General features: G+C 37.2%; 1 protein-coding gene across 12 annotated transcripts in view; it reads right to left on the bottom strand.

The window, feature by feature from the left end:
• The window catches only part of cdc42bpaa (CDC42 binding protein kinase alpha (DMPK-like) a), a 171,518-nt gene that overhangs the window by 95,821 nt on the left and 52,513 nt on the right, over nt 1-23,184 (bottom strand). For all 12 annotated transcript variants that reach the window (XM_073928165.1, XM_073928166.1, XM_073928167.1 and 9 more), the window contains exon 5: nt 22,465-22,613. In XM_073928165.1, the coding sequence (XP_073784266.1) occupies nt 22,465-22,613 (149 nt within the window). The remainder of the gene's footprint in view (nt 1-22,464; nt 22,614-23,184) is intronic.

Here is a 23,184-nt window from a genome sequence, read left to right as displayed (position 1 = left end):
ACTATATCTGCTATTTTGTCATCATCACTTTACGTTGCTCCACTTCCACTTATGAATCCTCTAGCAGGGGATCATGTGATAGCGTAGCGTCCATCGGATGCGCACTTCACAATTGCACCGGAAGTAGTACGTCACCCAGGTACTTGTCGCATACTGATTTTCGAATTCATGAATTCGGACATACTACTCAAAACTAGCTCAAAAACTGATTTTAGCGTACTATATAATATGGAAGTATGCGATTCTGGACGCAGCTTATAAATTAGTGAAAAACTAATCAGATAATCTAACTCTGATTGGCTGTTGTCATTTTCCTTTCTTGTCTCGATTCCCGCCATCAGACTGTATTATCAGCTCTGGGTTCACCTTTGAGTTGCGCCAACCAATAGCAGAACAGCAACGATTGGGAAGGCAAGGCTAAAGATATTAAGCCCTTATGTGATTGGTCAAATTTATATAAACCACCACTGCATAAAATAAATGTAATTTATTACATGTTTGCGGTACTTAAATTGCATTTAATTGCAAATCCTCGATTCGATTACATTTTCGATTCTAAAGGCACGATTCAATTCGATTTTCGATTATGAATAATTAATTAACGACCAATTAATTATTTGTAGCCTACCGTTTAAACCAACTGACCTGTATGGTCTTTGTTTTACCCATAAACAAATCATACAGTAAATGAATAAAGGAAAGTTACACACATAATTACAACCTGTAAATCACTTTTTCTGCGGGACTCGTGAATAGGCAGTGATCTGTGTCGTTATAATGGCGTCGGTAAAAAAGACGCACAACCAACAGGAACCACCCAACAGTATCTGAGGTGTTCGCTAAAATGACTAAGTACAAGTGAGTGAAAGATTGAAGCAGTCCTCTGACTGCCTGAACCCGCTGTCTCGAGCGCATGGCTGTGAGTGCGTCTGTGTCTGTGTGGTCATGTGATGTGCATTTTCAGAGGTAGAGAGGAATGAGGGCTGCTCAGAAATGCTACACGCCACTGTGGATGTCAAATCGTTGTCGTTCTAAAACGCCATTTAAAAACAAAGACAGTGTAAACAGGGCCTGAGTGTGTACTTTTCGCGAGCGGATTTGTAACGGGGGCGGGCAGAGGATCGCGATGCCGGTGTTGTCTATCGGACGAACCGTACGTAATACGTACATAGCAGAGCTTGCAAAACTGTGTTTTTTTTTGTCGACAACACGAACGTTGTCAACATAACTCACTGGAAATCCAAAATGCTTACACACCGGCGACTTCATTGAAAGAGGAGAGGGTTTAAGTTCTGTCGACGGGTCTCCTGCTTCTGCAGTTTAACAAGCACTTCAACAAGCCTGTTTTTTTCCCGCTTGGCAAGCCAAGCTGACGTGACATGGGGGCGTGGCAGCATCAACGATTCTATTTTTTGATTTGATAATCGAAACTAAGCATAAATTTCGATCGATTTCGGACACACCTAATAATAATTTCGCAACTTTAAATCAATAAATAACAAAAGTAGGAGAAGTACTGAAGGAAAGAAAAAAATGGGAGAGTGATGTCCTATTAAGGCAAGCATCTGATGCCAACTTTACAGCATGACAGCGAAACCACTGGAAACTCTTATCACACAAGCTGCGGTGTTTACAGAAAACGAGATGTGTACAGCCAAGATACAGACGGAGACAGAATTCCACACAGAGAGAGCAGAGAAGAATTCTTTCTTTGCAAAGGCGAGCGTCACTATTACTAAAACTCATGCTTAGTGTCAGAGATTTGAATGATCCCCCAACACTAACTTTTTGTCATGCCAATAAAGGGCAGTTGAATTTGCATTGGCAGAAAGAGAGAATGCTGAATGAACTGAAAACGTTTCCCATGGCTAGGCCGGTCCAAAGTCATGAGCTGTACTTAAAGCCCTGCAATTTTCCCTATAAATGCGTAAACAGTAAACACTGATGGCCTTTAGTGTGACCCAGCATTCCTTTCTCTTGCGTCTATTTGTTATTTGTCAGTCTCGCGAGTTTGAAGGGGAGTGGACAAAACAGCAAACATCCCCCTCAACCCTTCCGCAAATAGGCCACTTACAGTGAGGAGCATGTTTATTCAAGTAGCAGCTATTTCGACTTGCTGATTTTCTCTTTCCACAAAGACAGAACGGACAAAACTGCTTCCTGAAGTTCACAAAATGTTTAGTATTCACAAGACCTATTTACATTAAAAAGAGAGAGAGAAATAAATCGACTAAAAGTAAGCAGTGTTCTAATAAAGAGCTTGGTAGTAAAAAAAATAAACAAATTAATAAATAAAAAAAAATAAAAAAATAAAAATATATATATATTCTTCAATAACATTTTATTTTAAAACAGTTTTTTAAATAACAATAAAAATGCATTAAAATGTAAATAGAAAAACAATAAGAAAATAATGTTAAAACTAAATAAAATAAATAAATAAATAAATGGTGCAAAATGTTTTACATTTAAAGAATATATATTTTAAAAATAATAAATATATTTTGTAATAATACAAAAACAATAAAATAAAAAAGAAAGATATTAAATTAAATTAAATATTTGTTATAATCTGTTTTTTAAATAAGAAAAAAACATTAAAATTAAAATAAGAAAACAAAAAATAAATAATTTAATTTAAACAAATAAATAAATGGTACAAAATTTTAAAACATAAAAAAATGTTTTTTACATACAATTAAGAAAAAAAAGAAAATACATAAATAAAATAAAAAAAATAACAAATGGTTCAAAATATTTAAACATTTAAAAATATATATTTTTAAAATAAAAATTAAGTTCAGGATAAAAATATTTGAAATAAAATAAATTAAATTAAATATTAAACTTAAAGTAATTAAATAGTAAATAAAAAAACAATTACATTTAAATAAAACTATACAAAAAACAACAAAATTTTTATTCATAAAATTATTTCAATTAATAAAATTAAAAAACAATAATAAATTAAAAAACAATTTAAGTAGAAAAACAATAACAAAAATAAACATTTAAATGAGTAAATTTAACAAACCTGAATAAAAAATAAAATAAAAAAAGATAATATTTAAGCATCGTGTGAATTAGCTCATAATCAGACCAGCTCTCAATTTCTGGTGTTTAATTGGCTTTAAATCTAGGATAACCTCACCCTTAGTTAAGAAAATTCCAAATTAAGAGCACATGCATTCATTCAATTTCCTTCAGCTTACTCCTTGATTTATCAGGGGTCGCCAGAGTGTAATGAATAACCAACTAATCTGCATATGTTTTAAGCAGTGGATGCCCTTCCAGCCGCAACCCAGTACTGGGAAACACCTATACACACTCATTCACACACATATTCATTGACTACAACCAATTCAGTTCATCCTAATCACTAAGTGCACAATTTCCAGACAATTCAGACAAGCCATTAAACAAAAAGACATATATGAGAGACACAGAAAGAGCAAGTGGTCAGTGTAAGAGAGGTAATCCTTCTTTAAAAGAGCACGGTTGATCTGTGTCCACCATCTGCCCGGTCATGACTTACTGACCACTAACATCTCACGGTCAGTGAGACTATCAAAAAGCCTCATCTCCGTCACAATGAGAATCTCACAAAGAAAGAACCACGTCTCATTTCCTGGAAATGATACATCACTTCCTATGAGGAGAGGAACAACTAGCAGCGGTATACCACTTCCTTCAGGGTTTACACCACATCCTGTTTAGTGGTTTACAACAGGCCTCCACTTCCTTAACAGGTGCTGTTTTTCTTAAATGCACCTAAAATGACTTAAAAAGGCCAGAAAATACAACAAGAACGTGAACAGCACATGGGATGGAGGAGATACTGCTTCCCAGAACAACAGGATATGGAGTCTCTAGTGGATCTATGTGCTTTAACTACAACAAATAAATAATAGGAAAATGTAAAAATTTATTTCTAATATATTTGTAAAAATTACGAAAACATTTGTTGTTATGACCAATTGTCATTTTCCAAACATAAAGGGTTAAATGAAAAAATTTGGAAAAAATGCTATAAATCTTTATAAAATATAACAGAGTTTCTTAAACATTTACTCAAACCCATCAACTAATAAATTCTGTAAATTTTTATACATATTCCACACAGAAATATTTCCAGACAGAAATATTTGAGAAAATGCATCCAATAATTACTTGTTCATGTTTAATAATACTGAGCAAAAATTAAAAAAAATAAAATAAAATAAAATTAATAAATAAGTTTAACAAAAAATATATACAAACAGGACCAATTAGGACCAATTAGTCATTTTCTGAAAAAGAAGCTCTAATGACAAAATCTTTATTTGAATGTTTGGAAGAAATGTTATTAATCTTTATAGAATAAATCAAAAACATTTACTCAATATTTATACCTATTCCACATTTGGGAAAATGCATCCGATTATTAATTGTTCATGTTTAACACTGTGCAAAAAAATAAATTAATTAATTAATTAATTAAAATAAAACAAAACAAAAAACAAAACTAAGTAAAAAATTAATTAAAAATAAAATACAACAGAACAGAATTAAATAAAATACATTTTAAAATAAAATAAAAAATAAATAAAACTAAATAAATCAATAAATTAAATTTAATTAAAATAATCAAATAAATGTTAAAATTAAATAAAAATACAATTAATTTAAATAAAATTTTAAAAAATAATATAGAACATAAAAAATAATAATACAATTTAAAAAAATTAAAAATAAAAGAAATTAAATAACATTTTTTTAAAATAAAATAAAATAGTATAGAACAGAACAAAAACAATAAAATAAAATAAAAATATATAATAAAAAACAAAACAAACAACAGTTTAGCAGCTTAAATACATTAACTTACTTATTAACAACTTAACCACGCTGTCGAATAATTGCAAGTTTCACAGCATCACAATTTTATTTCAATTGCTAAAAGATCGCAATTCCCATAATTACAGTATTAGCAAACATTACAGTTCGTTTAATTCCCAGACAAGGAAAAATAATGCCAAAGGGAAAACAGTTGACTGTTGACTAAGACAGTTCCAATCATTATCTGATGTTAGTTATTGGCAGTCGACTCTAACAGACTCCAAGGACCTGGTCAGAATAGGACCATATCTGTTCAACCCATCAGGTTATCGTCCCGAGAGAATGGGGAAAAAAGGTGGACCTTCAGAAATCCTGATCAATATCTGCACACAGTCCAGAGGAAGGTCAATAACTGGATTTATCCCGACTAAAAAACTAGTGTGAAGATCTCAGAATGACTAAGCGAATGCTTACGATCAGAATGAGCTCCAGGCGGGATTTTCTCTGCCAGCGACTCATTGGAGCAGAAAACATGCACACCTGAATCAATATTAACCCAGATTACACAATAGCTTGGAGCAAAGCTGTGATGGAGAGGTTAATTCCCCATCCAAAACACCCCATTTTTATTCAAAGAGACCAAACCTCACACAGGGACCATATGTAAGGGCTTTCATGTATTCATACTTTTTTATTGCTGATGTTTTAACAGCTTGTAATGAAACTTTAAAAAGAGAACTTCCCAGACTTCCTCGGCTGTCCATGAAAGCCTGAAGGCTGATTTTTATGTGAAGAACTTATCAAATTCATGTGATGTGAACAAGAGATTCTTTTTCATTGATGACACATTAAACAAACACTTCTACAGTTTTCAGGATGCTGATCAAGAGCTATTCTGGACTGGAACATCAGTTTGTCATGCAAACAAAATTAAATTCAAGCAATAGTCAAATATTTTAAGGTTTATCAATCTACAGTAGTCAACGCTTGGATCAAAATAGCTTTTTAAATTGTTCTAAAGCCTCATTGACATGACGAGCAACTCACAGCGGCAAAGCGATAAGCGACCGTTTATTTCATCAGAGAGCGAGCGACTTCCATCTACGCAAGCAACAACGACTGTTGCTGACCAGGTGGGCATATCAAGCACTGCGACAAAATTGAAAATCCTTCAACTTTATGCAAATAAAGAGCGGCTTTCTTGAGCGACATCCAATAGGGGCACTAGGTGGTCTCGGCTCGGTTGAAGCGAACTCTAGAGCTTTTCGATTGTAGTGAGAAAGTAATACAATCCAACAAATTAAAATCAAGGCTATACCACAGTGCAATGGTTATGCAATAGGCATATTGTATTTATGGCTGGGAAGGGGGGGATGTCCTTCCTACCAGTAAATGTGCATTTCCTGTGAAATACGAAAGTGAAAGCATGCTGTCTAACTGAACTCTTACTAACAATATATACTACCAATGATATAGAATAGACACACTGATATCAAATGGATTTGCTCTTCAGGCTTTGGACTTTCAGCAGTGAAAATGAAACCACACTGAACCCTGAAAACTGGACTGACACAATCGATATTGTAAAAGGGCTATAGAAATAAAGATGAATTGAAAAAAGATTAATTGAATATACATTTTATAACCCTTGACCATTGAAATGAGGCTATGTATGAGAAAGTCTTACCTCTGATTTGCCTCTGAAATTTTTGGACAATTACTGTGATAATAGTACTAAATACTGCTTGGTTTACGCTTTGCATGCACACGTCAGAAATTCCAGTTTCGCTTTTCTGAATGAGAAAACTGGTGCGGAAAGACATGTCCTCTCACGCAGAAGCAGAACGCGCACTCTTGAACCAGTCAGCTTTTGTCCGTTTGGTATGTTCACATGCAGCTTTTTGGTCGAGAGAGAACCACACATGAGCCAACTTAAGGCAACAACACAGTTGGGTTTCATCAGCGCTAGATGTTTGGCATCAACTTGCTGTCTGACGGTCCTTAAAGTGCACATGAAATCAAAACAAACTATATTGATATTTATTTGTTAGCTCACAATGTTAGTTTTGTGGTGAAGAATTAATGTGCATGCTCATTCATTCATTTTCTGCTGCTTTTCTGAGACCGGGTTGCGGGGGCAGCAGTCTTAGGAGAGAACCCCAGACACTTCCTCCAGCTCCTCCGGGGGAATCCCAAGGCGTTCAAAGGCCAGCCGAGAGACATAGTCCCTCCAGCGTGTCTTGGGTCTTCCTCGAGGCCTCCTCCCGGTGGGACATGTCTGGAACACCTCCCTAGGTAGGCGTCCAGGAGGCATCCGAAACAGATGCCCGAGCCACCTAAGCTGATTTCTCTCGATGAGGAGGAGCAGCAGCTCTACTCCGAGCTCCTCCCGGGTGTCAGAGCTCCTCACCCTATCCATAAGAGTGCGCCCTGCCACCCTTCGAAGAAAACGTATTTCAGCTGCTTGTATCCGAGATCTTGTCCTTTCGGTCATGACCCAAAGCTCATGACCATAGGTGAGAGTAGGAATGTAGATTGACCGGTAAATCGAGAGCTTTGCCTTTCGGCTCAGCTCCTTCTTCACCATAATTTGTGCATATCATTAAGAAAAATAATAATTGATTGCCCTTGTAATCTTAATCACTTCCTGTTTTTTTTCAGTTCAATTATCAGATTATGTCTGTCTGAAGTAACATACTTAAACACGTCCCTTCAACTGTAAGTTGACAACAAACAGAAATACTGAGGAGAAGGTGTCTGTTAGGTTGTAATAACTCTCCACAAACTCTTTTCCCAAATTTTTCTGAATAAAATGCCTACTTTACTACATCCAATGAGCTTGCAGTAGAAAAACACAAGCCACACCCACTGTTTACTCATAAAATATTCCATTTCTCAAGGAACTGTCACACTATGAAAAAAACAAACAAAAATAAAATAAAAATACAAAACGGTCGCAGCTTTCAGTTCATGTGGACCATAAGCAGAAAATGTGTTTTTTTTTATCAGCAAATCACTGCAAATCTATTTCTTTTTTTTTCTTTTTACTTCTAATCAAAGAATGAAAGAGACCCTCACGTTCAGAACAAGCAGCAACATCCCGCTCTCCCTAATGAAGCCAATATGGAAGTAATTAAACCTGCAGTTCATAGACTGGCCTGTAGGGGCTGGAATTTCTTCACTGATTGCTATGCTAAATTAGCCATTTTTACAGCAGATTTTTTTTTTTTATAACTCATCCGTTTTGTTTATATAGAGTTATATTAAGTCTGCAAAATTAAGGGCGTGGCCACTTGAGTGACAGCTAGGTCTTGCTTCTCGCTGTCTTGTCACCTCAGCTGATTCCGGCTGATTAGCCGCTGAACTCGGCATATACATCGTATTTCTGTTTTGTTTTAAGTGGCTTTACACAGTCAATTGCCTTTTGGAATTATTGACTACAATTATCAGATGATAAGGCATGCTGTGTGCACCTAATTGTGCTCACAAACTATTCAAGTTGCCTCCATTTCCCAGGTGAGTGAAGTTATATACTTGTATACCATCTCTATAAATGTATTTGTTTTATTTAAGATCATTCATCATTTATAATGTTCTTTAGACCTGTAAATCACTCAAGAATCTGACGGATTGATTAGCTGTAGGCTCTAGAACAGTCATCTGAAATGTACAGTGCTATGCTGGATTTCATCAATAGCATTGCGTTTAATAACACAGACTATATTTGAAGGATTGGGAAGTAATTCAGGTATTCCTTCTGTAGAAAAACGTCATAAGAACAATGCTTAGTGGCTCGATGTTTTACAGCAGTGTTTTTACAAGACTAAACACTTTAATGATATAGTGTACAACCAAGCACATGTGGTCAGAACACAAACGAGTTGCAGGTAATGAAGTATGAAGCGGTTCTCCCAAAGAAAAGCCTGACTAAGCAAAGTGCTAGCAGGCATTTGTTGCTCCACCGAGGCTCCGCCTCTTTGCCCTTTTTTGTATCCCCTAGTAGGTGCGATGACAAGCGTACAAAATGGTGATGGTTGGCCACGCCTACTTGTAGCTTCATTTGCGCTCTTCAGAAACCTATGGGTGACGTCACAGATACTACGTCTATATCTTTTACAGTCTGGTTTAGACTCTTGTACAAGCAGACTTAAGAAATTGCTGTCTGCTGTTCACTAAAAGGCCACAAAGGGTTTCTAAAAATCTACATACAGCCACTCTAAATCACCATGACCTACAGTAAGTGGTAGCTTCCTCCAGCTGGACACTCACTGCACTTCATAAATGTGAGTCTTACAGTTGCTGCGCTGTAAGAACAGGAAGCCGTGAACTGCCATGCGTAGGTCACGGTAGTTTACTGCTGACTTCAGTGTCAGCTTCCTGCTAAAAGAGACCGCAGGAATGCGAGGGGGCTTTCTCCTGCGGCCTGCACGGCTCTGCAGATGGGGATCAGTGATGTGGTGGAGGATCTGGGCTTGAGATCTCGCCTCAGAAGCTGCAGTGCTGTTCATTCCTATGGGAGCTCCTAGAATTCCAGGCAAAGATGGACAATCCTTGCCATCCCAAGAGGCTGTGCAGCTGTGCCACACCAAAACCTGAATCTAAAAGCCTTTAAGGGCCATGAGGATCTCACTGAACACTTCGGTTGTGTCCAGAATGGAAAACAAGCATTCGCTGGAGGTTGATATTTTTAAACTGATTGAAGTGTGTAATATTAGAGGTCACTCATGTTTCATGATTTAAATAATGGTGTTTGTCAATTGTGTTCACATTGTAATCTTAAAAATATATTTATTTTGCATGGTAATCCAACTTTGAGACAAAAAAAGAAACACAAATTAAATGGTCAAAATGTGGTTGCTTTATCCACTACTTTGAAAATAGCAGGTCAAGTAGAGGAATACCACAGAAATAGATTTTTTTCCAAACCAACAGAGATGCAGAAAACCTCTGCACAAATTGCCTAAGCCTAAAAGTGTGGCAATCTGAAAGTTTAGATTTCTGCATTTCATAAAACTAATCTGGCAATCTGATCTTTAAAAAAAAAAATGAAAAAGGAACACATTTTACTAAATGATGCCTATTAAACGAACCATTCAGATGTTTTGCATCCAGATATTTTTCCACTAATGGAAAATAAATGAAATTCTCATTACTGATATACACTGACTGGCTACTTTATTAAGTACACCTTAATAGTAGCGGGTTAGACCACCTTTTGCCTTCAGAACGGCCTTAATCCTTCATGGCGTAGATTCAACAACATACTGGAAATATTCCTCAGAGAATTTGGTCCCTATTGACATGATAGCATCACGCAGTTGCTGCAGATTTGTAGAGCGCACATCCATGATGCGAATCTCCAATTCCACCACATCCCAAAAATTATCTACTGGATTGAGTCTGGTGACTGTGGTGGCCATTTGAGTACAGTGAACTCATTGTCATGTTTAAGAAACTAGTCTGAGATGATTTGTGTTTAATGACATGGTGCTTTATCCTGCTGGAAGTAGCCATCAGAAGATGGGTACACTGTGGTCATAAAGGGATGGACATGGTCAGCAACAATACTCAGGTAGGCTGTGGCGTTGACACGATGCTTAATTGGTACTAATGGGCCCAAAGTGTGCCAAGAAAATATCCCCCACACCATTACACCACAACTCCCAACCTGAACCGTTGATACAAGGCAGGATTGATCCATGCTTTCATGCTGTTGATGCCAAATTCTGACCCTATGATCCGAATGTTGCAGCAGAAATCGAGACTTGTCAGACCAGGCAACATATTCAAATCTTCTATTGTCCAATTTTCGTGAGCCTGTGCGAATTGTAGCCTCAGTTTCCTGTTCTTAGCTGACAGGAGTGGCACCCGGTGTGATCTTCTGCTGCTGTAGCCAATCCGCCTCATGGTTGGACTTGTTGTGTGTTCAGAGATGTTCTTCTGCAGACCTCTGTTATAACAAGTGCTTATTTCAGTTACTGTTGCCTTTCTAGCGGCTGGAACGAGTCTGGCCATTCTCCTCTGACCCTATGGCTTTAACAAGGCATTTGCACCCACAGAACTGCCGCTAACTTGATATTATCTCTTCTTCGGACCATTCTCTGTAAACCCTAGAGATGGTTGTGCATAAAAATCCCAGTAAATCAGCAGTTTCTGAAATACTCAGACAAGCCTGACAGGCACCAACAACCATGCCACGTTCAAAGTCTCTTAAATCACCTTTCTTTCCCATTCTGATGCACGGTTTGAACTGCAGCAGATCGTCTTTACCATGTCTACATGCCTAAATGCATTGAGTTGCTGCCATGTGATTGGCTGATTAGAAACTTGCGTTAACAAGCAGTTGGACCCGTGTACCTAATAAAGTGGCCAGTTAGTGTATTTAATTGTCATGAAAATTTTATTATAAAAAATACCTTAGCTGTCCAAAAATTAAGGTTGGTGGCTTCACAAAATTAATCAGCTGCCTCATGATTGGGTAACATGACAGCAATCTGCTCTTTTAAGTAGGCGACCTGAAGTCAAGTGACATGAGTGAAATTTGCCAACATAACAAAAACTTTACAAAATCAACGCACCAATCAGCAAAGTGGAGCCAGAGCAGAGACAGACTGCAAATGGCAGTGGTGTGGCTGTCAAAGCTTCAGAAGTGACAACGAGGTGTCAAAATCCCAGACACGCCACTATGCTCTCGGAGGAATACGAGTGTTGGATGTCAGTCAGACGCTGAGCAGACTAGCTCATAGCCAGACACTGAGGAGGAGGCGGCACTGAAAATAACCAGCATTCAGGAGATTGTTGCTGCTGGTCTGCTGGTGTTTAGAGGGTTGGTCCTGGGCGTGTCACATACCTGTCTGCATGCAGAATGATAGCAATGCAGGGCATAAACCGTTGACCCCTGGTGAACAGGTCAGTACAGTGTTAAATGCGCTCAGTTTACAGATATGGAGTGCACTCGACTGAAGCCAAATACATGTTTTACTGCCACTACACAAAGTACAGTGAAATTACAGCATAACTACTCAGAGACGTCCTCTTTAAAGTCAAGGATGGAGACGGTTTTGGATCCTATTCATTGTGTTGCTTCAAAATAACATCACCGGGGTTTCTGCAGTTTTCGGCAAGTCAAATTTAAGGCTTTTTAAGACCTTTTTAAGTAAATTATGAATGACATTTCAGACTTTTAAATATTTTTACTTTTTGTTTAAATTGATTTCTTATCCACACATTTTGAAATCAAGTCAAAACAAGCATCAACTGTATAAAAAGAAATAGCAAATAATTAAGTTTTACAAACTAAAATAAACTACATTTTCAATTTTTTTATAAGTTTTAAAAACTAAAACAAACTAAATGTAGGCACCTGTCAGTCCAAGCCAATGTCATCATCAGGTAGTTGTTAATACATGGAGAACTTTTACACAAATGTTATTCTTAGGAAGATAACTGAACCATATAAGACTGGTTTAAAATCATCTAAGACCTTCAACACAAAATTTCAGCGGATGTAAAACTTTTAATGGTTTAAAATTTCATCGTTGAAACAGAGGACATTTTAAGACTTTTCAAGACCCTGCTTAAAATGTACCTTTAAGACCCTGCACCCTGATCACACTAAACTGTCATTACATTATAAAGAAAAAAATGGACATAGCAAGCAGGACATCTAGTCAAGTGTGAAAACTGCACTTAAGACAACTACTAAATAGTGAATACCATTGAAAATATTTTTCTTTATATTCCAAATGTTAAAAAAAAGAAATAGTTTAATATGCTGCGTTCACACTAGTCGCAGATGATGCGTCAATCGCGAGTGATTTACATGTTAAGTCAACGAGGGCTGCAATTAACAAATATTTTAATAATCGATTTATCTGTTGATTATTTTTGAGTAATCGATGAACTGGATAAAAGAAAAAAAGAAAAGCATTAATTTTCAACCGTTTATTCAAAAAAAGCCCATGCCTAACTGTTATAATATTCATAATAATAAAATAAAATATTAAGTTGTTTTGTCCTGTTTTCAATTCAAGTATCTAAATATATTTAAATCAAGATACACACTAGACACATGAAATAGCATAAGAAATTATACCTTAATTTATGTCAACCTCAAAATGAAGTGATTGTTTGCATAAAACATTTTAAATTATTTACTAATTGGGTAAGAAAAATAAGCTTAATGAGATATAATCTCAAACAGAAGTTTTACCAGTTCACATAAACGTGTAAGTAACCGTGATCTATAACATGAGATGGTCATCGCCTTGTTTACTTGCGGCCGCAAATTTGCCTCATTCATAAAAAGCAGAACACGCAGTTACTTCACCAGTTACTCCCCAAATACATGCAAGTAAGTGGCTGGTGAACTTAGAGAAAAGTAGATTCAACTTTATAGTTACTTTCACTATGTGTAATGTGTATCTTATATGAATAAAACACATTAGCAAATTATATTTGAAGGGATTGTTAGACTTCCTTGTGTGTTTTACAATCTCTAAATGTTTTGTTTTACTAGTACTTGTGTGTATTTACATGTCTAAAACATAAATTAAGCAATAGGCGATCAAAACGCTGCAAAATTGTGATAATAAGACAAGTCTTTATCAGCAGGGTTAAGTTGGTTTTGCTTTCAGAAAAAAAATAGTAATAAAAAATAAGCACTTTTTCGACAGTCCCTTACTGAGAGCTCTGCTCAGCACGAGCTCTCTCTGGCTCAGCGTCAGACACCGTGTCAGTTTGATTTTTTCAGTTGCAGCATTAAGGGTAAATAAGCCAACGCTAACTTGTCATGCTTATCAAGCTGGATACAGTGTAAAACATCAGCACCAGGGACTTTACGGTCCTCACTTCAAAACAGAACAAAAGTAAGACCCTGCTGTTGAATTCCCTTCCTCCTCATCCCTGTCTATGAGGCGCCGAACTCTGCATCAGTGCACGATAGAGACTGTGTTCACTCTGCTCCGCGCTAAACTAAAGTGTTTTCTAAAAATCAAACGTCCCCGTGTCGCAGCACACAACAAATAGATGATGAAATTCGTTGCCAACGCTTTTAGTAATCGATTTTTATCGATTTAATTTTTATCGATTTAGTTGTTGCAGCCTTAAAGTCAATGCAAAGACACGAATAAGTACCATGCGGCACGATTCACGCAAATGAGGGGGTGACGTTCCTAAAATAACCCACAATAGGCAAAATCCGCAAAGTAGTCAGCTTTATTTTTTACAATTATTATAGATGTTTTACGGCTTTAAAACCCCTCACTACACACTTTATACATTTTTCTCAGGGAGGCATTAACATTTTCACACTTTTAACTCCTTTTAATAGGAGTTATATTATAACAGTTAGGCACTCTCAATGTTCAAACTTTCATAGAAATTTAAGTCCAGTATTATAGAATGAAACCAAAGATTCAAACCTGTTGTCAGATGCAAAAAACATTCATCGCTGTCAGCAAAGGGTTCATAAAGATGTTTAGCTTTTGAGTGGATAATGTTGGCATCCTGCGTAATGTTCATTTTCCTGAAGTCACTGACCCACAAAGCTAAAGCAGACTCCATCCCTAAGGGGGTCACACACCGGATGCGCCGCGCACATGACAGTTGTAAGTGAAAATGAATTTAAAATGAAATTATTCAGATGGCGTTGCAGAAATATGTCCTGAGTCATAACTGGGCATCGTAGACCGGTGTGCGTATCCCGATATAAACCTATGTTTACAATTCTAAAATGCATAGCACTGCGTGGCGCACCACGTCTGGTGTGCTATCTACTTTACGATGGTCTTGCTGCAGATAGTTTACAAGCCTTTTTGCATCCTTGTTGGGACTCGCATTGCTAGTAATCGAAGACTTATGTTAATTTGGCAAGCTGAACACATTATGTGCTTGTTAAGTGTGACGTCACGCGGAGCGGCTTCCGGGTCCAAGCGCTCTATTCAACTGAATGGGGAGACTCATGAAATAGTAATAATAAACGTTTACAAAGCGATTTAATGCTTTCGAAAATCACGAACGCAATATATATGTCCATGCCTAATATCCGACAGCCAGAAAGTGATTCCTTTTTAAAAATTGTTACATTTTTGGCATTTGTTATGCAGCAAGCCCAGAGATTGTTGTGTACACTATGATTTTATATAAAATTAACTTTAATGTGTAATAGGAAAAAACATGATCATAAACGAATGATTTCTCCACTCAAATGAATGGCGGCTTGGACCCGGAAACAGTATTACATACGTCACAAACACGTCTCCACTTAAAGGGCCATGAAACCCCCTCGTTTCAGCAGGGTGTTTTCACACCTCTACTTTGGAAAAAGTCAGAAAAGTGGGCGTGTCCAGCTCTGTTTAGGGGGGAGTGTCGGAGCAACTAAAGTGGGATGGTGTGGGAGTGTCTATTTGGGCACGCGCGAGTTTCAGTCAAAATACACACACAGGAGAAAGTGATGGTGTTTAACCTACATGGACATCTGTAGTCGAATTATTTGCCAAATTATTAAATGTTGGACTTTAACTGCAGTTTGGCTCTTTCATTCAGGGATTTCATTCATGCCCCTCGCGACAAACGCGATATTTGATTCGAGGATCTGCTCTAAGCGTGTATTTTTCATGCAATGTTTGATACCGCACGGCGAATGAGAGAAAAAAAACTCTGCATTTCCCGGAAACTTAGATGCACACGGCAGGTAGTGTCAGAAAGCCGCGTGTGTTATTCCGGTCACAAAATGCGGTGCTAACATGTTTGCACTCAGTGCAATAGTTAACTTAATTCGATAAGAACAAACTGAGTAAACAAAGAGCACTGGTCGCTCACTTACCAAATCTGTAGAGACAGGACAACACCAGCAACTAGAGCCGCGTCTTTATGAAGAGAATACTACAAGCGAATCCGGATCTCAGCGTTTGCAGATGAGAACAGCTCTCAGGTAAACAATGTTCCTCCTTAGACACGCAAGTTATTGTTGTCGAGTGTCGCGTACAACTGTTAATCCACACGTGATCCAGCAGAGCTCTCACAGAGAGAAAATGAAAACGAAACTTAATGGCAGCAAACTATAAAAGCAACACTTCACGCTTGTTTTGCCAACACAACGTGGCATCTCTGTGGCGTAAACGCCGTGACACTAATGAATATTAATGAAGTTGCACAATAGAGCGCGCTGATTGGTTTGAACCAAGCCTTACTCATGCATTAATGCATCACACTGTAAGATGTAATAAGACACACTCTGGCATAGACGCCCAGTCTGCACGCTGGAATACACGCTATTATGTCATGACCGTGACGCAGCTTCAAAAATTCGTTTCAAACAGGAAGTACGAATTTGCTTGAAATAACGCAAAAACAACCAATTTACACTTTTTAGTGAAATATAGGTGTCCTAATAGTGTTTTTAGCAGTGTGGGACACATATACGACTGTCAACAGCTCAAAAAATGTGTTTTGGTGTTTCGTGACCCTTTAACAAGCGGATACAGGAGACACAGAGATTGATTGACAATGGTTTACATGACAATGGTTTAATCTGCAAAACTGTAAGGGGGTAAAAGGTGAACCACGTTATAGCAAGGGGCCACTGTATTCACACACAGTTGCAACACAACTGCGTTTAACACCACTCTACAAAAGTGATTTTTGCATGGCAGGTCCCCTTTAAAAAAGTGCCTGAGGTCAATTGTGTGTCTTTCATTTAGCTGCTAAATATAAACGCTACATATTTAACACATCACTCAAAAAAAAAAACAAGCAAAACACTGAAATTCTTGCTAATCACGGCAAGAAGCCATCAGCCCAGTCATGCAAGAGTATCAACATGAGAGAGCTGTAAGATAAGAGGAACAGCTGTCTTGGCCAAAACATGTCACGGTTTATCACTGAACATATGGTGCGAGCTGTGACTAGTGCTCAAACGCAAACAGCTTTAACTGGACAGGAGGAAAGTAGATGGAGCATAAGCAGCAACAGAAGCACACTGCTGCAGGGGGGAAACATGCACTTTATATTCTAATAGCCAACAACAAGCACCTGAGAGAGCAAATACACTGACACCAAAGAAACTTGTACTATTAAACAGACTTGAAAAGCCTCCACAAAACAAAACCCTTCTTAAACCTTTTACGAAGTCAAACTTACAAAGTACAAATGAAGTCAAAACTAATTATATTGATTTTGTTAGCTCACATTGATAGTTTTGTGTTAAACAATTCATTTGTGCAATTAATCTAGTGCGATTTTGGGATTTCCGCCTGGATTTTGCCTACTCAAATTTAAAAGCTTTCCAAATCCAAATGCAGAGGTGTAAATGCAAAAAAATTGGTATAATTTTAAAGAAAACCCTTTAAATTTTCATAAAACACTATTGAAAGTGTTTAAAATATCTGTATATGTTGTCTGTGTTATAATAAACACCAAAAAAATAAGGCACTTTTTGTATTTTTTTTTTTATAAACTCAAATTTGAAAGTGGACCTTTTAGGTTCTGTGTGGTCTAGCTTAATGTAATTAATTTTGGTGGTTCCTGCACATGTCTGTAATCATAGGGAAAAAGAGAAATGTCTCTACCATAATCTATGCAAAAGTTATTGTATTCCAACTGATGAGAGGTGCTATACAGGCCACAGGGACCGATCATTGTTTTCATATTTCACTATTCTTTTGTTTGATCAAACATAATTCACTGTGTTTGGAGCACATCAGACATATAAAAGGATTACTTATGCACATCACCTCAAAAACAGAGGAGAAATGGCCCTGAAGCGCACAGCATAAGTTAAGAGATGACAGCTGTCTGTGCTATCTGGGGCTGCTTATTGATCATAAATGTATTGTTTTTACTACTGCGCCATGAAAACACAGAGATTCATTCGCCAACTGTTTAATATGCAAATATAATTCAGTTAAAAGAACGCTAGAACCGTATGAGCACTAGCAAGAGCTTTCATTTGAGCTATAACTTGTACATGTGTCATATGAAAAAGAACCAATGTTCCCAGCTCGGGTATCCAAAATACTGTTTTTAAGTGTAAATAACTTTTGTACAGTAAAATAAAAACCAAAGTGATGCATATATGCATAAAATACAGATTCTACACTTTCAAGTGAAACCACTTACGGGGGTCTGGTGCAATGCTAGCACTTTAAATCTTAAAGCGAAAGTCGATGATGTCACGGACCCAAAGTTTAACTGTTTAAGAAAAAAAAAATGTTTGAAAATGCACTTGGTTTTCAGTTAAATTGGCAGATTACGCCTGTCTGAAGTATTGGGAGTGGCTAACATACTTAACCACGCCCCTTCAGCTCTCAGTTTTGACAACAAACAGAAATGGTGAGGAGGAGGAGTCTGTGATGCTGCGTTCACACAACTTGTGGATGAAGTGTCAAGCGTGAGTGATTTACATGTTTAGTCAATGCAAAGATTGACAGGCCCTCCTTGTTCAGTCATGGCCTTTATTTTTAATGTATGCAAGTGCCATAAAGGTGTCAACGTTTAATATTGTACCGCAGAATCAATCTGCAACTATTGCTGTGATCTTAATCTAGCAAAACAAACCCAGGAGTCGCAATCCAGTGGAAAAAATTAAATTTGAAAGGCTGATGACTTTTTATTTACATGTTTTAAAGTATCTTTTAAATATTAAGCATTAAATATATTATAACCACTGATCTAGTGGACTCAGACACTGCGCCGTACGAATATACGATGTTTTTTCAGCCTTCATAAAGCACAGTCATTATTTCAATAAATGAAGCCCTGCCCATGACGTGAATCCGTATCTACTGTGGACTGAATTTGGTGTGCGAATAAAGCGAATTTGAAGCACGAATGATGCAAGTAAACTCAAAATGTTCACGACTCTATTTACACGCGAATACCACGATTTATTCGTTTGTGCCGCATCTAGTATGACCACAGCATTAGGTTGTGATAACTCTCCCCAAACCATTTTCTGATCTTTTGAAATGCCTACTTTCCTACATTAAATCAGCTCGCAATAGAAAAAAACAAGCCACGCCCACCGTTTTCTTATTTCATATTCAGTTTTTAGGAACTGTGTCACAATACGAAAAAGAAAATGATTGCCGGTTCATGTGGACTTTAAACACTTTCCAGATTTTTCTAAATTAAATAGTTGAAGCCAGAATTATTAGCCCCCTTCAAATTTTTTTCTTCTTTTTTAAAATATTTTCCAAATGATGTTTAACAGAGCAAGGACATTTTCACAGTATGTCTGGTAATATATTTCTTCTGGAGAAAGTCTTATTTGTTTTATTTCAGTTAGAATAAAAGCAGTTTTTAATTTTTTAAATGCCATTTTAGTGTCTACAGAACAAAACATTGTTATACAAAAACTTGTCTAATTACCCTAACCTGTCTAGTTAACCTAATTAACTAATTAAATGTCTCTTTTAGCTGTATAGAAGTGTCTTAAAAAATATCTAGTCAAGTATTATTTACTGTCATCATGACAAAGATAAAATAAATCAGTTATTAGAGATGAGAAGGCCCACACGGAATCTGTGTGCAAACCCATATAAATATGTGGGATTAATGAAATTAAAATCACAAGTGCGATTAACCAAAAGCTGTGATTATTGTGCACTGCTTATCAGGGGAACACAGCTCTGTGAGTCATTGTAAATGTCCTGTTTTAGAGCTTTATGAGTTTCTTTAGAATACAAAAGAAGATATTATAAAGACAGCTGAAAATGTTAGTTCTCAACATTTTTATAAATATCTTCTTTCGTGTTCAACCGAAGAAAGAAGCTCATAAAGAGTTAAAAAATGTAAAGGGTGAGTAAATTAATGATGACAGAATTTAAATTTTGGAGTACATAAAGGTTTGGAATTTAAATTTTTTGGATGAATTATGTTTTTAATCATTATTATTTCCTTTTAGGAGGATAAATTATGTAAGCAACACAATTACATAAGCAGTTCCAAACACTTAATAAAAACCTAAGCCTTGAGTCATAAATAAAAGAAAAATCAAGCAGGATTTCCAGCACCCGTACGAACCCTGCCTCCAGCATGCAGGGTCAAACAGGAAATTCACAGACTGGCACACAAATAGGCAACTTCCTGCACTGCGTTCCTGCATAAACGAAAACAATACAAGCCCCGCCCCTTCGTCAGGCCAAGCTACACACAGCACTTAAAATGTGGGTTTCACTACGAATGCAGTTATGTAACCTTTCATTTCAAGCTCGAGTAAATCTGTCCAAAATTGGACGATGCACTTTAACATGGGTAAAAGCTGAACCTCATTTATTTTCCTTTCTTGGAAGGGAGTTGCCTGCAGTATCGTACCCCTTCTAAACTGTCCAAAACAAATCTCTCACGGTCGGGGTGGCTAAACCTGTAATTACAGTCCTTATTGAGTTCCCAGAGCACAAAACTGTATGCATGGACCTCAAGCAGCAGCCTGCAATTAGCAAGACCAGAATAAATCAATTCCACTGGAGCCACATCTGAGAGGCCGGTGCCTCCGAGTGTTACCCCTAAAAGTGTGCGCTCGGTAAATGAAGTGCAACACACTGTAAAAAATGCACGTTTCACACAATTCATGTTGAACCAACACAAACTCCAACTTTATATTAAGTGTCCTTAACTACTATGTACTTGCATCAAAAAATAAATACAATGTACTTAATGTGCTCATAATGTATTGCTGAACACTTCTGGTGCTCTTGAGGTGGGATATGGGTAGGTTTTAAGGTTCTAATAGTTTAATATTTTTCATTAGTTTTGGTTTTTATCTCAAGTCTTGTTTTCAAATTCAGTTTAAATTACTTTATATAGACAGAATTACTAACTTTAATTAGCTTCAAGATTTTGAAATTGCTTACTTTAAGTTTGTTTGTTTCAGTGTTTTTTTTTTGTTTTGTAAATTATGATGTGTTAGGTGCAAGATTCAAAATCATCAGAATAAATATTGTATAATAAAAAATAAAAAAAAATCAATCAAAGATGACTACATTTTTTAACACAAGAAAACTACTATCCTACCACGACCATCTACCCATCCTCAAATTCAAATACAATAGCCCACAAGACGGCAGCCTTAAGTAAAATGTGTGTGCAAGGCTACTTCTGAGGTTAAACACAAAGTAGTGATGGGAAGTTCTTTTGTGACAATCTTCCCATGTTAGGACTCAACTAGGGGTGTCAAAATTAATCGTTTCTTCGGTGCACTGCGATGCAGACGCGGACAATTCGGTATCGGTTCAGTAATAATCATAACCGGTTATTACTGACGTCATTTACCTCATATGCGCTCTGTCGCGAGGGAGGCGATCGCGAGTATTTACAGCGCTTTAACTACTTAAAACTCATAAACTGTGCACAATTTCACTGTGTGTGTTTGCTGGATCAGTCTTTCACTGACATATACAACAATAGCCCCTATTTCACTGAGATCGAGAGAATGAAAGTAGCCTACTCCATTTCTTTCTCTCTCTCGCTCTGTCTCTCTCTCTCTTTCTCACACACACACAGTGGCCCATTTGACCTGCTGGCGTGGTTTTTCTTCTCTTCTCGGCTGTTTTACAGCGTTACTTTTGCATACAGAAACGAGCGCGTGTCTGCAGAGTTTTCTCCAGCGTGTCTATCATACATCAGCTGTGAGATCGCCGCTGTCGCCTGCCACCTATCAGTGTCACTCATCTGTGAAGAGCGCAGCGCGCAAGAGCCAATCGCAACCGTTTTTTTTGAGGGTGTGACCAATCAAAGGGGTGTAAGAGAACTAGACAAGGATCAGAAATTGAGCTGGATATTTATATTTGTTTACATTATTTGCTAAATGCTGACTGTTTGTATTAAATGACAAAATTGTATTACAAATAATATATAAATATAAATATATTCATACATTTTAATACAAGAAATGCTGCTGTGAAGAAAATATAAAACTGTGTATGGAAAGCACCGTCAATGCACCGAAATATCGAATTGAATCGAATCGATGGCATGATAATCGTAACCGAACCGAACCGTGAGACTAGTGTAGGTTTATAGCTCTAGGCTCAACATATCAAAAATATGTCGTCAGCAATCATAATTTCAGTCAGTGAAAGCATCACCATGATCTCAAAAGTTTCTTACAATTATGTTTTGCAATCCAACTGAAGTATGTTTCACTTATTTAAATTCCATTACAACTTTCTGATATGAAATAAACTTACGTTTCGCCAGATCCTCTCATTTAAGCCCTAGGTTTACCCGTGCAACAGTTGTTCAAGTTTAGTTCAGTCACAGCAGGCTATCATGTAATGTTTAGAATAAATTCAGTGTGAGTACATGTTAGTTGAGGCCATTTAATATAAAGTGGGACAAACAAATTTAAGTGTATTAAACATAAAACAATTAAGTTGTCCCAAAAAAAATCTCAAGAATTGTGTTGTTTAAGCTCATTTTAAACATGTAGTTTGATCAAGCGGGAGGAACTAGCAGGCATAGACCAATACTGAAATGTCCTGTAACTGCTGAAATTAGAACAATTTGGTCACTTCCTGTGTTCCCAAAAGAATTCACATTCCCACAGACCGGCAAATGCAAATTATTTCCTTGCAATTTTCTCCAAATGTCACAGCAGCAGAGGAAAAAGAAAAGCAGGGCGCTTTGTGTGCTTAATGCTCTCACCTGTGGACGTAATGGAGCTGATGCACAGAATCGATGGCCAGAACCATCTCCGCCAGGTAGAAGCGGGCCATGTCCTCTGGTAAACGATCCTCAAACTTGCTGAGGAGAGTCAAGAGGTCACCGCCCACATAGTAATCCATCACCAGGTACTGTAGAAGACAGACAGGCATGTCAGAACTAAACAGAGGAAAAGCAGACAGAAACCAGATTCGAAAGAAATGCGCATCCATTTCCCAAGTGATGTCTAATGAAGATATTTTTCTACACATTTTAAGCATAATAGTTTTAATAATTTGTAATAACTCATTTCTTTTGGGGGCAGCACGGTGGTGCAGTGGATAGCACAATCACCTCACAGCAAGAAGGTCGCTGGTTCGAGCCCCGGCTAGGTCAGTGGGCATTTCTGTGTGGAGTTTGCATGTTCTCCTTGTGTTTACGTGAGTTTCCTCTGGGTGCTCCGGTTTCTCCCACAGTTCAATAACATGGTATAGGTGAATTTGGTAAGCTAAACTGTCCGTAGTGTATGAGTGTGTTTGGATGTTTCCCAGTGATGGGTTGCAGCTGGAAGGACATTCACTGCGCAAAACATATGGTGGATAAGTTGGCGGTATATTCCGCTGTGGCAACCCCTGATTAATAAAGGGACAAAGCTGAAAAGAAAATGAATGAATTTCTTTTGGCTTTTTCATGATGAAAGTACAACCCCAAAACAGAAAATGT

This window comes from Danio rerio, chromosome 17 (genome assembly GCF_049306965.1).
Source record: "Danio rerio strain Tuebingen ecotype United States chromosome 17, GRCz12tu, whole genome shotgun sequence".
NCBI classification, from domain to species: domain Eukaryota; kingdom Metazoa; phylum Chordata; class Actinopteri; order Cypriniformes; family Danionidae; genus Danio; species Danio rerio.
Note: the sequence above shows the minus strand (reverse complement) of the source record. Positions and strands in the feature narration are given on the sequence as shown.